We start from the raw sequence: 12,454 nt of genomic DNA on the forward strand, positions 1-12,454 counted from the left end.
TTAAAGTTGTGATTAAAATTTTTATGGGTGTGGTTTGGTGATCACTGGGGTAATGTGTGTGGGGGGGTCTGTTTTATGTGTTTTCAATGCTTATCTGGTGACTTTAGATGGATTTTTGTGACTTAGACCATGTTTTACATGGTCTAAGTCACAACGTCAAAGTTCCGTCTAGGCTCTGTTGTAAAACTTTCGGTTATACATGCTGTACGACTAAGTCTAAGCCGGTCCATGTCCCGCCCTCGACACGCCTCCTGAAATGCCCCGTTTAGCTTTGGTCGTTCAGCGGCACTATGAAGGCCTAGGTCGTTTAGACATACGTCCAAAACCCGATTTTATTATCGGCACTTGGACGTTTTTGAGAAATGTTCGTCCGAATACCGACTTAGGCTGGTTTTTGGACGTTTTTCTCTTTTGATTATGAGCCCCATAGTGTTTACAGCAAAAATAAACTTTCATAGACAAAATAAACTTTCGTATTTTAAGACATTTTGTTCTTTTTATTTAGTGTTTGTGACCAAAGCAGCAACTATGTGGTGGATAAATTTGGAAGGAACATTTTATCCTCCATGAGTGCAGATGCAATAATGTTGCTTAGAGGAGATTTACCTGGAAATGCAGTTCGTTATCTTCAGTACTGCGAGGGACTGAGACCTGATCTCTCATTGCTGGATCAGGCAGTAGGTATACAGCACTTGTGTGTAAAATCCAAGAATAATATATTATTTGTATTCAAAGAATAAAAATGTAACATGACATAAGTTTTCTAATACTCAAAGTTCCTCTGAGTTAAAGCCATTTAGGGGTTGATTCTGTAAGCGGCGCCTGATGCAGAAGATGCCTAGAGAAGAGGAGCCTGCCGCGTGTCAATCACGGACAGGCGCCACTTACAGAATTGCAAATATAAAGGAACCTAGGCGCTGGAAATGTAGGTCAGGGTTTTGCAGGCCTACTTTTCTGGAACCTGGAGTCCTTATAGAATTGTCTATAGAAGTCCAGTGCCTCTGTGCTTTGGTGTCACGAAGCACCATTGACTCAGGTGCCAAACCCAGAGGGTGCCTAGCAGCATGTAATTTTTTAAAATCCATTTTGAGTTGGTTTTTAATGGCACAATCAATTATTGCGCCACTTAAAACCAATTAAAATATTTAAGTTAGGTGTAGGCAGGCAGTTTTTTGAGAATCCGGCACTTAGTGTCAAATGAAGGGCACTACTTTATCTGGGCACTATATTTGCATATGCATTATCCTCTGGATTCTCTATAGATTGCCCAAAGTTGAGCGCCCATATTTGAGTGCAGAGCCCAGATAGTGTGCAAACCAATTCATCAGTTTAGTTCTAATTACCAGTTATTGGAGTTAATTGGCACTAATTTGGATTTACATGAGCATGGGGATGGGGAAGGAAGCACTTCCAAAGTATCTCTTGAGCAACCCAAATGGAGGCAGGGCTAAGAGCGGGTCAGGAGCCTTCCAGATATTACAGTTCAGTGTCTTAGAATTCTAGGGTTATGCACCCAGTTTGGGAATCCACTCTAAGTGCTATTCTATATAGAATGATCAGTCAGGAGAATCCTTTTACTGTGGATTTTTCTCAGTGCCTAAATTTGAGCACTATTTACTGAATCTGGTCCTATGCGTGTAGATGATTAGAATATTAGTAGTTATGAGTATATGCATACACATACCCATGCAAGTACTAGAACAGTACAGTGCTCTCCCAGTCATTCGTAGTCGGCAATTCGCAGTCCCGGTCATTCGCGGTATTTTCTGACCGCGAATGACTGGGCAGGAGAGAGCAGCCGGGGCGCTGGCGAGTGAAGGAAATCGCTCGCGGTATGCTCCGACCGCCTCTTCCTGCACTAAAGTCGGGCCTCGCTAATCAGGAGCTGCGGGTCAAAGCAGCTCCTGTTTGGTGAGGCCCGACTTTAGTGCAGGAAGAGGCGGACGGAGCATACCGTGAGTGATTTCCTTCACTCGCCGGCGCTCCGACTGCTCTCTCCTGCCTCTCCGGTTGCCCTCTCCTGTCTCCCCCACTAAACGGTTTTTCAAGATTCACGGGGGTTCCTGGAACGGTACCCACGTGAATATCGGGAGAGTACTGTATTTCTAAGTTCTTTGCTGTTTATACTCACATAACTTATGAAGTGTTTATTTGCAGGAGGGAGCATACACAAGGGCAGGACATAATACTGAGATGCCACCTATGTACATGACTTATAGAATACTGTAAGTTATTCATGTGCAACATTTAGGTACCCATACTTATACCAGCTGTAGGTGCTGCTTTTTCCGGACAAGGATGGGTTGCCATCTAAAGTTTATTAAAGGGCTAAAATTATCTTTCCAGTGTGTTCTCAGGTGTTCTTGTACATGTCTCACAAATGTGCATGTCCCGACCTACTTAGATCCCTATAGAAAATAAATTTATAATATAGAAAGAAAGAAATATAGCTGTTTAAGTACTTCATTTTACAATTAAATCTGCCTCCAGGATGAACTTTCAACAAATTAAGTAATTGGATTGGATAATGATTAACTGAAGAAAAATATGTTGTTCTATTTTACTAGTAGAATCAGAATATAATAGTTTGATTAGAACTTACGGTATTTGTTAATACATTTTATATATCTGTCAATACAGTATTACAGATGTGTATTGCTACTTTTAAAAATAACTGTGTAAATGTAACATCTAGTGATTTAAACATCTTGAAATTACAATAAGTCAATTTAGTATTGTTATAATGAATTAAAATGGGGTTTTTTTGTAATCTGTGGACCACTTTATTTTAAGCTTGCTTACTTTGCAGATGATGACTTATGAGTGGTATTTGCCAAAAATAGCAAAGCATTTTCCAGGCATCAACTTTCCAGCAAACAGATGGCATCCTGTGGAAGGGATTCTTGCTGATGGAACCCGAACATATAATCTTCACCATTTTCTGAAAATAAATAAACAGTAAGCATTTCACATGATGTTAGTCATTTAAAATGATTAGTGTATGCAGCTGTACTGTATGCAGAAGCCTGTTTCTAGTGCAATGTGTTTAATCGTCCTGATTGCTAGTGTTATTTCCCTGAACCTGCAAGTTAATTGCAGAAGAATGTCGCACATCTATCAACTCTGTCTGCTTCCCAGTGGGCTGGCCCATGCTTCCTCAGTTTTCTGGTCTGCAAGCAAGTTGAGAAGGTATCTTTCTGATTTGCTCAAACTAGAGAATGACACGGGGACAAATTTTTCTCCGTTCCCATGGAAATTCATTTTCCGTCCCATCCTGGAGAGTTTTTTTTCCTGTTTCTGCCCCATTCCTGCAAGCTCTGTCCTCATCAGCACAAGAATCAAACACTTTAAAATAAGTGGCTTGTGCAGTTAAGGCATGGATGGGACAGAGACAGTGACAAAACTCGCAGGGACGGGGAAATTGAGTTCCTGCGGGGACGGGGAAAAGTTTGTTCCCATGTCATTCTCTAGCTCAAACATTTTGTTATTTTCAGGTTTTGTTTTTGGATACAAATTTCGAGGCTTGGTGCCCAGAGGTTTCCATTAACATTAGACCTTTGCCTGGGAGAAAACGCAGACTCACTGCACTGAGGTCTGCAGCTGGCAGGATCATCCTTTGAGGATACCTGTCTATCCAGCCTGCTTTAATATTTTTGGAGCTCTGGGTCCATTCCCCTAGTAGCTTGCTCGAATCCCTGACTTAGGAGCTTGAGCGCAGGCTTTTCCACCCCCCCCTGTTCATCCATCTGGGCTGCATTTTCTTCTCCCCATCACTGCATGAGGATTAGAAAAGGGTTGAGGCTCAGTCCTACTTCAGTTTGACTAGCAGCCAGACGACCACAGATTGTGGAGTTAATTGAGGCAGAAATCTTCTCCAATATCTTAGCTGCAGTTCTGATCTGAGTAGGCAGGCGCCTCATGGCACAGCGAGTAAGGCTATTGCAGCCTATGGGGGAAAATCTGGCGGGGGAGGAGGTTCTGAAGTTTGCAGTTTTAGGAGTTTCTGGGGCCAGGTATAGGGTCCTCCTCCCCTACAAACCTGGTTTTTGAATTTTTTTATTTTTACGTAGTTTGGCTTCCCTGGGCTGTTTTTGGCATTAAAATCGCCGAAGCGGCTGCTATCTTAGATTGCCCAGTTTTATTTTAAAAGCCTCTATCTGTGTCGAAACCCCTCAGTTTTGCTGAAAATCGATAGGGATGGACTCGTCAAGCCTTTCTAACCCTGTATCATGCCAAGTTTTTGCTGGAAGGTCAGCTGAAGAGCGTCCGTGTTCCACATACCACGGGGCACGTGAGGGGGGGGATGGGAGTCATGAGCTCATCCACCTCTGAGACTCTAGAGCTAGGGATCCACAGGGAGCTTGTTATCCAGGGAAGAGATCCCTGCCGGGGCCATCAAACAGTGAGTTGGTGAAGCGCAGATGTGCAGTTGCCACAGAGCCTAAAAGGAAACTGATTGAGTCCCTGCAGGGGTCCTTTGGGCCGTCAAGGTAGGACTTTGCTCCGGATTTTGTAAGTCTGATGTGGAGTGCCTGTTTAAATTGTCAGGGTCCTCCTGTGTCTTCTGAAGGCATGTCAGGGGTGGAGCATGCGGGGTTTCTGTCTCAGAGTACCTTCCGGCCTAAGACCAAGGACTAGGATGATTGGTGGTCTGAATACATGCCTTTATTGTCCCAGGGAGTTGCTTTTCTCATGGAAGATTTGGGTTCCAGACTGAGACTTGTCAAGAGGCAGCGGTGGCCCTAGATCAAGGGGAAAACAGCATTGCTCCCAGACCTTATTATGAGACTCACTGCAGGAATTAAAATTAGAATCCCCGCAAGCATCAACTTCACAGTGCTACGTTATGAATGACTCCCTAGCCCAGAACATGTTCTTTCCCTCACATCCAGACATCACTAGGGTTGTTACAGAATACTGGGAGGCCCCGGAGGACTTTCTGTGGGTAGCTAAGACCATTTATGGCTCCTGATTTCCAGCAGATGTTTGTTCAGGCTAAGGTGGATTCGCTGATAGCAAAAGTCACCAAGACTCCACTCTAGGACATACGAACTTCTCCTTGCCTGATTTCTGCCCCCATGACTCAGGGATGCTGTTACTCTTCCACTCTGTGAGCTAGCACCCCTTGCTGTACAATGGTGTAACTACAGTATTAGTGAAAGACTACCCTTCACTCCCTCAAAGAGAGCAAATGCTGGACATGTCTTTTGCTGGAAACAGCTTTCTAGTTTCTATGCTATAGTCAGGGCAGTTGACAAACTAGAAATGCAGAACGTTACTGCAGTTTAAGACTCTTATATTATGTATATGAGAATGGTGCAAATAAAAATTGTTTGATACAGGTAAAATGTTATATCTACAAGAACTTTATTTATGAGTTAATTTGAACCGCTCAGTAGTTTCTGATGATCAGGTTAAAAATAACTGAAATTCAATGAAAATAAAATGTCATTTGTTTTACAGTAAAGAAACCTTTGTGTGTATAGGAATTGATGATGATGACCCTTCCTGGAGAAAGAGCTATTCGCTGTGGCCCTGGGGTGTTTGTGATAAACTTGTTCATTTCAACAATGTTTTTGATACCGAGAAATGGATAAATCTAACATCAACCATATACAACTGGACTGAAGAATATGGAAGGTGTGCGCTGAGGATTACATTAAGACATGTTTTGAGTACTCTGTATTTTTAAAAGCAACTTCAGATACTGAGTGTCTTTCATGTCATGATGGAAAGTTTTGGGTTTTTTTTTAATGAAATTGTAGAGTTAATACTTTAGCAGAGAAAGATGCAATAATACATGGTAAGCACCATTTTACATTGAATGTTAAGGTAGAATTTGGAACATTCAAGCCCAGTTCTTCTTAATTCTCCTAGTATTATACAAAAGGCTCTGCTGAACATGAAGCCTTTTATAAATTATGTATAAGGACACCAGCAAATACATGTGTATTGGTTGGCATACTTTGAAGACTCATTTTTTTATTGGTTGGCACATACAGTGTGAGCAGAAAAAAATGCATACAGAAATAGAGCATCATCATTTGGGGCTTTACATGTATAATCACTAGTAACTACACATGTAGTTACTTAATCTTGCAACATATATACATATTTGCCAGTGTTTCCTCGTATATGTGATGGATTTCTCAAAGCTGCATGTACAAAAGTTGCTAATTAAGGAATTGGATAAAATACCTTTTCTTTTTAATGAATTATTTAAGGAGATGTTAGCACAATTGCTCCTTCAATCACTGGTGGAGATTGAGTCCAAATAAGTGGTTTGCTAGCACTTGCATGTGCTTCTGAGCAGGTGCAAAGTATAGTGGTACCTTGGATTAGAAGCATAATCCGTTCCAGAAGCATGCTCGTAATCCAAAATGCTCGTTTATCAAAGCGAGTTTCCCCATAGAAAATAATGGAAACTTGCTTTGATACGTCCCCCCCGATAACCGGCATCGCTCCCCCCACTCGCTCCAACCGGCACCCTCCCCCGCGCGAACCGGCCCCTCCGCCCGAACTACTTAAACTTACTCTGATCCCCGTCTGGCACCGGCACACAGGCACAGATCGTGCCAGTGCCTAGAAGATCTTCCGGCTTCTGCCTGCCTTGAGCATGCATCTGCGCATGCTCAAGGACTTTTAATTCTCCCTCTCGCCGAGAATCTCGAGGGAAAAAATGACAGACAGCAGGAGGGAGGGAGACAGAAAGAAAGGAAGAAAGATACAGGGGCAGGGAGAGGGACAGAAAGACAGAGAAAGGGGGCCAGGGAGAGAGAGAGACAATAGGAGGGAGAGAGACAGATAGACATATATTCTAGCACCTGTTAATGTAATGGGCTTCAAGACTAGTCTACATATATATATGTACACATATAGAAGTTCTTTCAATAGCTGTTTAAATGTGTTTGCAATCTTTACATTTAAATGTTGCTAATTCCACATGTACGAGGGGCTGCTGAAAAGTTCTTAACCCAACCAACACAGTTGGAGCAGTCTCCATCAAAGGCTATATACTTAGGGCGGCAACAGCCCCGAAGCCCTTTAAACCTCTATGGGCTTCGGGGCCGTTACCGCGCAGCTTTGTAAAATAGGCCCATAGTCCAGTGATTTTCCACTTTTTTTGTTCTGTTGGAAAAATACAGAACATAAAAAGTAGAAAATCGCTGGACTACATGTATAGACCTCAGTGGAGACTGCCCCAACTTTTCAGCGGCCCCTTGTAGAACGATCTCCATTATAATGCAATAGTATATAACAGATATAGAAAAACAGCTATGCCTCTAATTTGCAATTGTCCTGTGTTAAAGATACTGGATATACAGGGGCCCTTTTACCAGAGCTAAGCACATGCTAAATGCCATGTGTCCCATGGGTATAAAATAGGACATGGACATTAGTTCATACTAAATGCTGTATTAGCATGTGCTAAGCTTTAGCAAAAATGTCCCATAATTTGTATATATTGTTTAAAAGGCATATTGATAAGGTATATTTTTGTTTCTTAGGTTTGATCGTTCTTCATGGGAGGCTGTTGCAAATGAAGAAATGTGGCAAGCAAGGTAAAGAATTTTCATCCTATACTGCTTATAAGTAGTGCATGTATACAAAAATGGTATATCTTTGATTAATTATGGTATAAAGAAAAGATTATCCTAACATGAAAATAATGCAAAATACTCATAGATGTCAGGGAAAATATTTATTGTGAATCTTTTATGTTTCTAGCATGGCCCATAAAATACATATTTTTCTATTTTGTTGAATTTCTGGTCATGTGCTATTAGCATTAGCACATATCCATTTAAAAATAAACTTAATACAGGAGCATTTTCTGCATCCTATTTAGGAGGTGCTAATGGCTCCTGTTTTGTCAGCATTATTTAGTTATCACGTACGCTATTATTATTTAGTTATCAGTACGCTAGCTGAATAGTGCTTCTATACCCATTCTTCACCCTGACACGACCCCTTTAGAAAATACAAAAAAATAAATACTACTTGTTTAGTTGCATGCAAATGACAAAACACAGAACGCTTTAGTGTGTCCTGCATTTTTTCTTTGTTAAGTATGTGTTATTTAGTGCAGTTTAGTAAAAGGGCTCCATAGATACTGTACATAAAATTCTACAATACCCTCTAAATTGTATGTAATAAAACAAATTGTCAGTAGAGTTGAATTTTCTCCTAAATATTTCTGAAACAATCATGTCTTTATTAAACACCTAAACCTCAAATAATGATTTATCATCCTTAATTCTAAAGGTAAGTCATTCTTGCTGACCCACCTTGTTATATATAGTAGCCAAACGATAAGTCCTATTGATCAGCCATATTGTAAGAAATAGCTAAGCAAGCAAAAAATAAACTTTGAATGCAGCATTTTCTGGTTCTTGTTTTCAGATATGCATTTTATGCATTAACTAGTGTTTCAAGTCCGTTACATTAACGGGTGCTAGAATAGATGTCTGTCTGTCTTTCTTTCTTTCTGTCTCTTTCCCTGCCCCTGTCTCTTTCTTCCTTTCTTTCTATCTTTCTTTCTGTCTCTTTCTCTGCCCCTGTCTCTTTCTTCCTTTCTTTCTATCTTTCTTTCTGTCTCTTTCCCTGCCCCTGTCTCTTTCTTCCTTTCTTTCTATCTCCCTGCCCCATCTATGTTTCTTTCTTTATCCCAGGACAAGCAGGCAGGTATTCTCACTAGGGGGTGATGTCATCAGACAGAGCCCGATACGGACGTCTCACAAGCACGTGTTGCTTGTAGAAACTTAAAAGTTTCGAGATGCCCGCACCGCGCATGCGCCGGTGCTTCCCGCCCGGAGAGCCGGGCGTGTCGCCTCAGTTCTTTTCTTTCCGCGGAGCTGAGAAGTTCAACTTCATCATGCGCTAGCTGAATTCAGTTAAATTTGCCTTCCTTGTCCGCGTTTTTCGCTTTCTTTTATTTTTAATTGTAGTACATTTCTTTTTCAGTAAAAAAAAAAAAAAAAAAAAGATTATTTCCTCCGGCGGGTCGAACGGGCCGGCCACGTGGCTCAGGCCTACTGGCTTCGACCTCGCGGCGGAGATTTTCCGGCCTATGTCCCGGCCAATCACCGGGTTTAAAAAGTGCAGCAAGTGCCAACGCGCGATTTCACTCACGGACCCGTACCGACGCTGTTTGCAGTGTCTTGGTCCTGACCACATTCCGAAATCGTGCAGGCCTTGCTCTACCCTTACGGCACGCTCATTCAAACGGCGTTGCCTACTGTGGGAGTCGATGTTCAAGATGGACGCAGCTAAGGATCCTTCAGCTTCCACTTCATCTGATACCTCCCCGGTTCGTGCGAAACCGGTATCGACCCCTCCTGCATCGAGTGTGGTGAAACCGGCATCGTTCATCCCGACACCATCCACGAGCTCGACGTCGGTGCCTGCCCCGGTCTCCTCGGTTCAGGTACCTCTTCCTTCCACAGTACCACCAGTGGTCATCAAAGTGCCGAAAGCTACCAAGCAGAAGCACTCGACCTCGAAGGAACGCGATGTCCGTGCAGGAGGACCCCCTTTCGGTGCGGATCCCTCCTTATCGGCTTCGCTACGGTCCATGCTGGAAGCTCAATTCGTTGAGCTCATGCAGACCATCGGACCCGGGCTCATCGCTGCCATACAGGGTGACCTCCCGGTACCGGTCCAAAGGGGCGGTCCGCCCCCTCCCCCTCCCCCACGCCGTTCGACCTCGACAACCGACGAGGACGAACGGGGGAGGGCGGCGATGCCCATGCGGCAAGCCTCGCTTACTGATATGCCGCCATTAGAGCCCATTACGCCTCCGCGCCAACATGGGACCAGACCTCCGATCGATAATCAAAGCCCTGGGCATAGTCAGGAAGAGTTCTTCCGCACTCCTTACCAGACTTGGGTAGCATCGCAAGAACCTGCATCGCAACCCCTGTTACGATCCACCGCTTCCAGCCCTATCCATCACTTGGGGGCCTCGGGAGACCATGCGATGCACAGACGATCCCGATCTCCGTCCCGCCACCGAGAGGGACATCGATCCAGACACTCATCCTGGCACTCTTCACGCCATTCGGAGGTGTCACCGCAGAAAAAACTGCAACGTATGGGATACCCCTCATCAGAGGTATCCCCACCGGAGGGACCGGAGTACGAGGAAACACCCGTACCCGACTCTCCTTGCCATTCCCCGATGTCCATGGACCCGGAGGCCTCTTCCTCCTCCAGCCCGTCTCACAAACCGACGCTGGCGGATCAATTGTCTTTCTCATCATTCCTCCGACAAATGGCGGATGATCTGGATGTGACTCATGACACGGGCTCCCGATACTCCAAAGAGTATCTGGACACCATGCATTTACCTAACCCTCCAACGGAGTCGCTTCGGCTCCCTCTGCATAAATTGCTGGATCAGACCTTCATGCAGTGTTTCGAAACACCGTACTCCATACCGGCGATTCCCAGCAAACTCGATGCTCGATACCGCATCGTGCACCATAAAGGGTTCGAAGGCCCTCAACTCTCTCACCAATCCCTACTGGTCGAGTCCTCTCTTAAACGCTCTCATCCCTCTCAGGTCTACGCCTCTGTACCGCCGGGCCGAGAGGGGAGAACGATGGACAAATTTGGTAGAAAATTCTATCAAAACTCCATGATGGCGTCACGGGTGCTGAACTACAATTTCTTTTTCTCTTCCTATCTGGAGTTCTTCTTGCCGGTGCTCCGCAAGTTCACTCCTTTCATAGACACCCAAGCTCGATTCGAGTTCGAGGAAGTGGTAGCCTCCCTCTCCCAGTTACGCCTCCAGCTGATGCAATCCTCCTTCGATGCATTCGAACTCTCGGCACGTGCTGCCGCAAGCGCGGTAGCCATGCGCCGCCTGGCATGGCTCCGTACAATCGATATGGATCCCAACCTCCAAGACAGACTCACCAACGTACCATGTGCGGGAGCTGATCTGTTCGATGAGTCTATCGAAACTGTTACCAAGAAGCTGTCGGATCACGAAAAATCCTTTCAATCCATCCTGCGGCCCAAACCCAAACCTCAACAGTCTCGACCTTCCAGGCCACCCCTGATTTACCAGCGGCGTTACATGCCCCGACAAACGCCTGCTGCGAGACAACCTGCGAAGAGACAACCTCCCCAGAAGTCTCAGCAAAAACCCCAGCCACCGGCTGCACCTAAGGCTACCCAGCCCTTTTGACTCCCTTCCTGGGAGCATAACCGACACCGTTCTGCACCCCTCAGCCTCTCCCATAGGGGGCCGCCTCCATCTTTTCTACCATCGATGGGAGGCCATAACCACGGACCTATGGGTCCTTACCATCATAAGAGACGGATACTCTCTTCACTTCCATCGGGTCCCCCCGGACCATCCTCCAAGAGAGTATCCTTCAAGCTCGACACAGACCGCCCTTCTTCTTCAAGAAGTCCAAACCTTACTTCAGCTTCGGGCCGTCGAGCCGGTCCCGTCAGACCAATTGAACCGAGGGTTTTACTCCCGGTACTTCCTCGTCCCGAAGAAAACGGGCGACCTGCGACCCATTCTAGACCTTCGGGCCCTCAACAAGTTTCTGGTCAAAGAGAAGTTTCGTATGCAGACTCTGGCTTCTCTATACCCCCTCCTCGAGCAGAACGACTGGTTATGCTCCCTGGATCTCAAGGAGGCCTACACTCACATCCCCATTCACCCGGCCTCCCGAAAGTTCCTCAGATTTCGGGTGGGAAATCTGCATCTACAGTATCGAGTGCTACCATTCGGCCTCTCTTCGTCCCCCAGAGTCTTCACAAAGTGCCTGGTGGTAGTGGCCGCGGCACTCCGGGACAGGGGTCTACAGGTGTTCCCATACCTCGACGACTGGCTCATCAAGGCCCCGTCAGCCCCAGAGGTCACTTCGGCGGTCTCGGCTACAACTTACCTCCTCCAGAACTTGGGCTTCGAGATCAACTTTTCCAAGTCTCACCTACAACCCACCCAGTCCCTCCCCTTCATCGGGGCAGTCCTGGACACCAGTCGACTCCGAGCATTCCTGCCTCTTCAACGCATGGAGGCTCTTCTTCATCTCTGCCAGTCGGTGTCTACTCGCCAAACCCTACCGGCGAGACAACTGATGGTGCTCCTGGGCCACATGGCCTCCACAGTACATGTGACACCCTTTGCCAGACTCCATCTCAGAATCCCCCAGTGGACCCTGGCATCACAGTGGAATCAGACGTCCGATCCACTAACCAAACACATAGTAGTCACACCTGCTCTTCGGCAGTCTCTACTTTGGTGGATGACCTCTTCGAATCTATCCAGAGGTTTGCTGTTGCACTCTCCCCCCCATCAGAAAGTTCTCACAACCGATTCGTCGAACTATGCATGGGGGGGCCCACCTGGATGGTCTCCGCACCCAAGGATTCTGGACCAGTGCGGACAGACTACATCAAATCAATCTACTGGAGCTCAGAGCCATCTTCA

At 45.5% G+C, this 12,454-nt stretch overlaps 1 protein-coding gene across 2 annotated transcripts in view; it reads left to right on the forward strand.

Moving 5' to 3' along the window:
- The window catches only part of TMEM260 (transmembrane protein 260), a 125,886-nt gene that overhangs the window by 100,957 nt on the left and 12,475 nt on the right, over window positions 1-12,454 (forward strand). Inside the window, exons 11-15 of one of the 2 annotated variants that reach the window (XM_033952092.1) lie at window positions 506-677; window positions 2,810-2,958; window positions 3,100-3,189; window positions 5,464-5,640; window positions 7,509-7,562. In XM_033952092.1, coding sequence (XP_033807983.1) covers window positions 506-677; window positions 2,810-2,958; window positions 3,100-3,189; window positions 5,464-5,640; window positions 7,509-7,562 — 642 coding nt within the window. The remainder of the gene's footprint in view (window positions 1-505; window positions 678-2,809; window positions 2,959-3,099; window positions 3,190-5,463; window positions 5,641-7,508; window positions 7,563-12,454) is intronic. The other variant, XM_033952093.1, reaches the window with a different exon arrangement.

The sequence above is a fragment of the Geotrypetes seraphini genome, chromosome 7, assembly GCF_902459505.1.
Source record: "Geotrypetes seraphini chromosome 7, aGeoSer1.1, whole genome shotgun sequence".
NCBI lineage: Eukaryota > Metazoa > Chordata > Amphibia > Gymnophiona > Dermophiidae > Geotrypetes > Geotrypetes seraphini.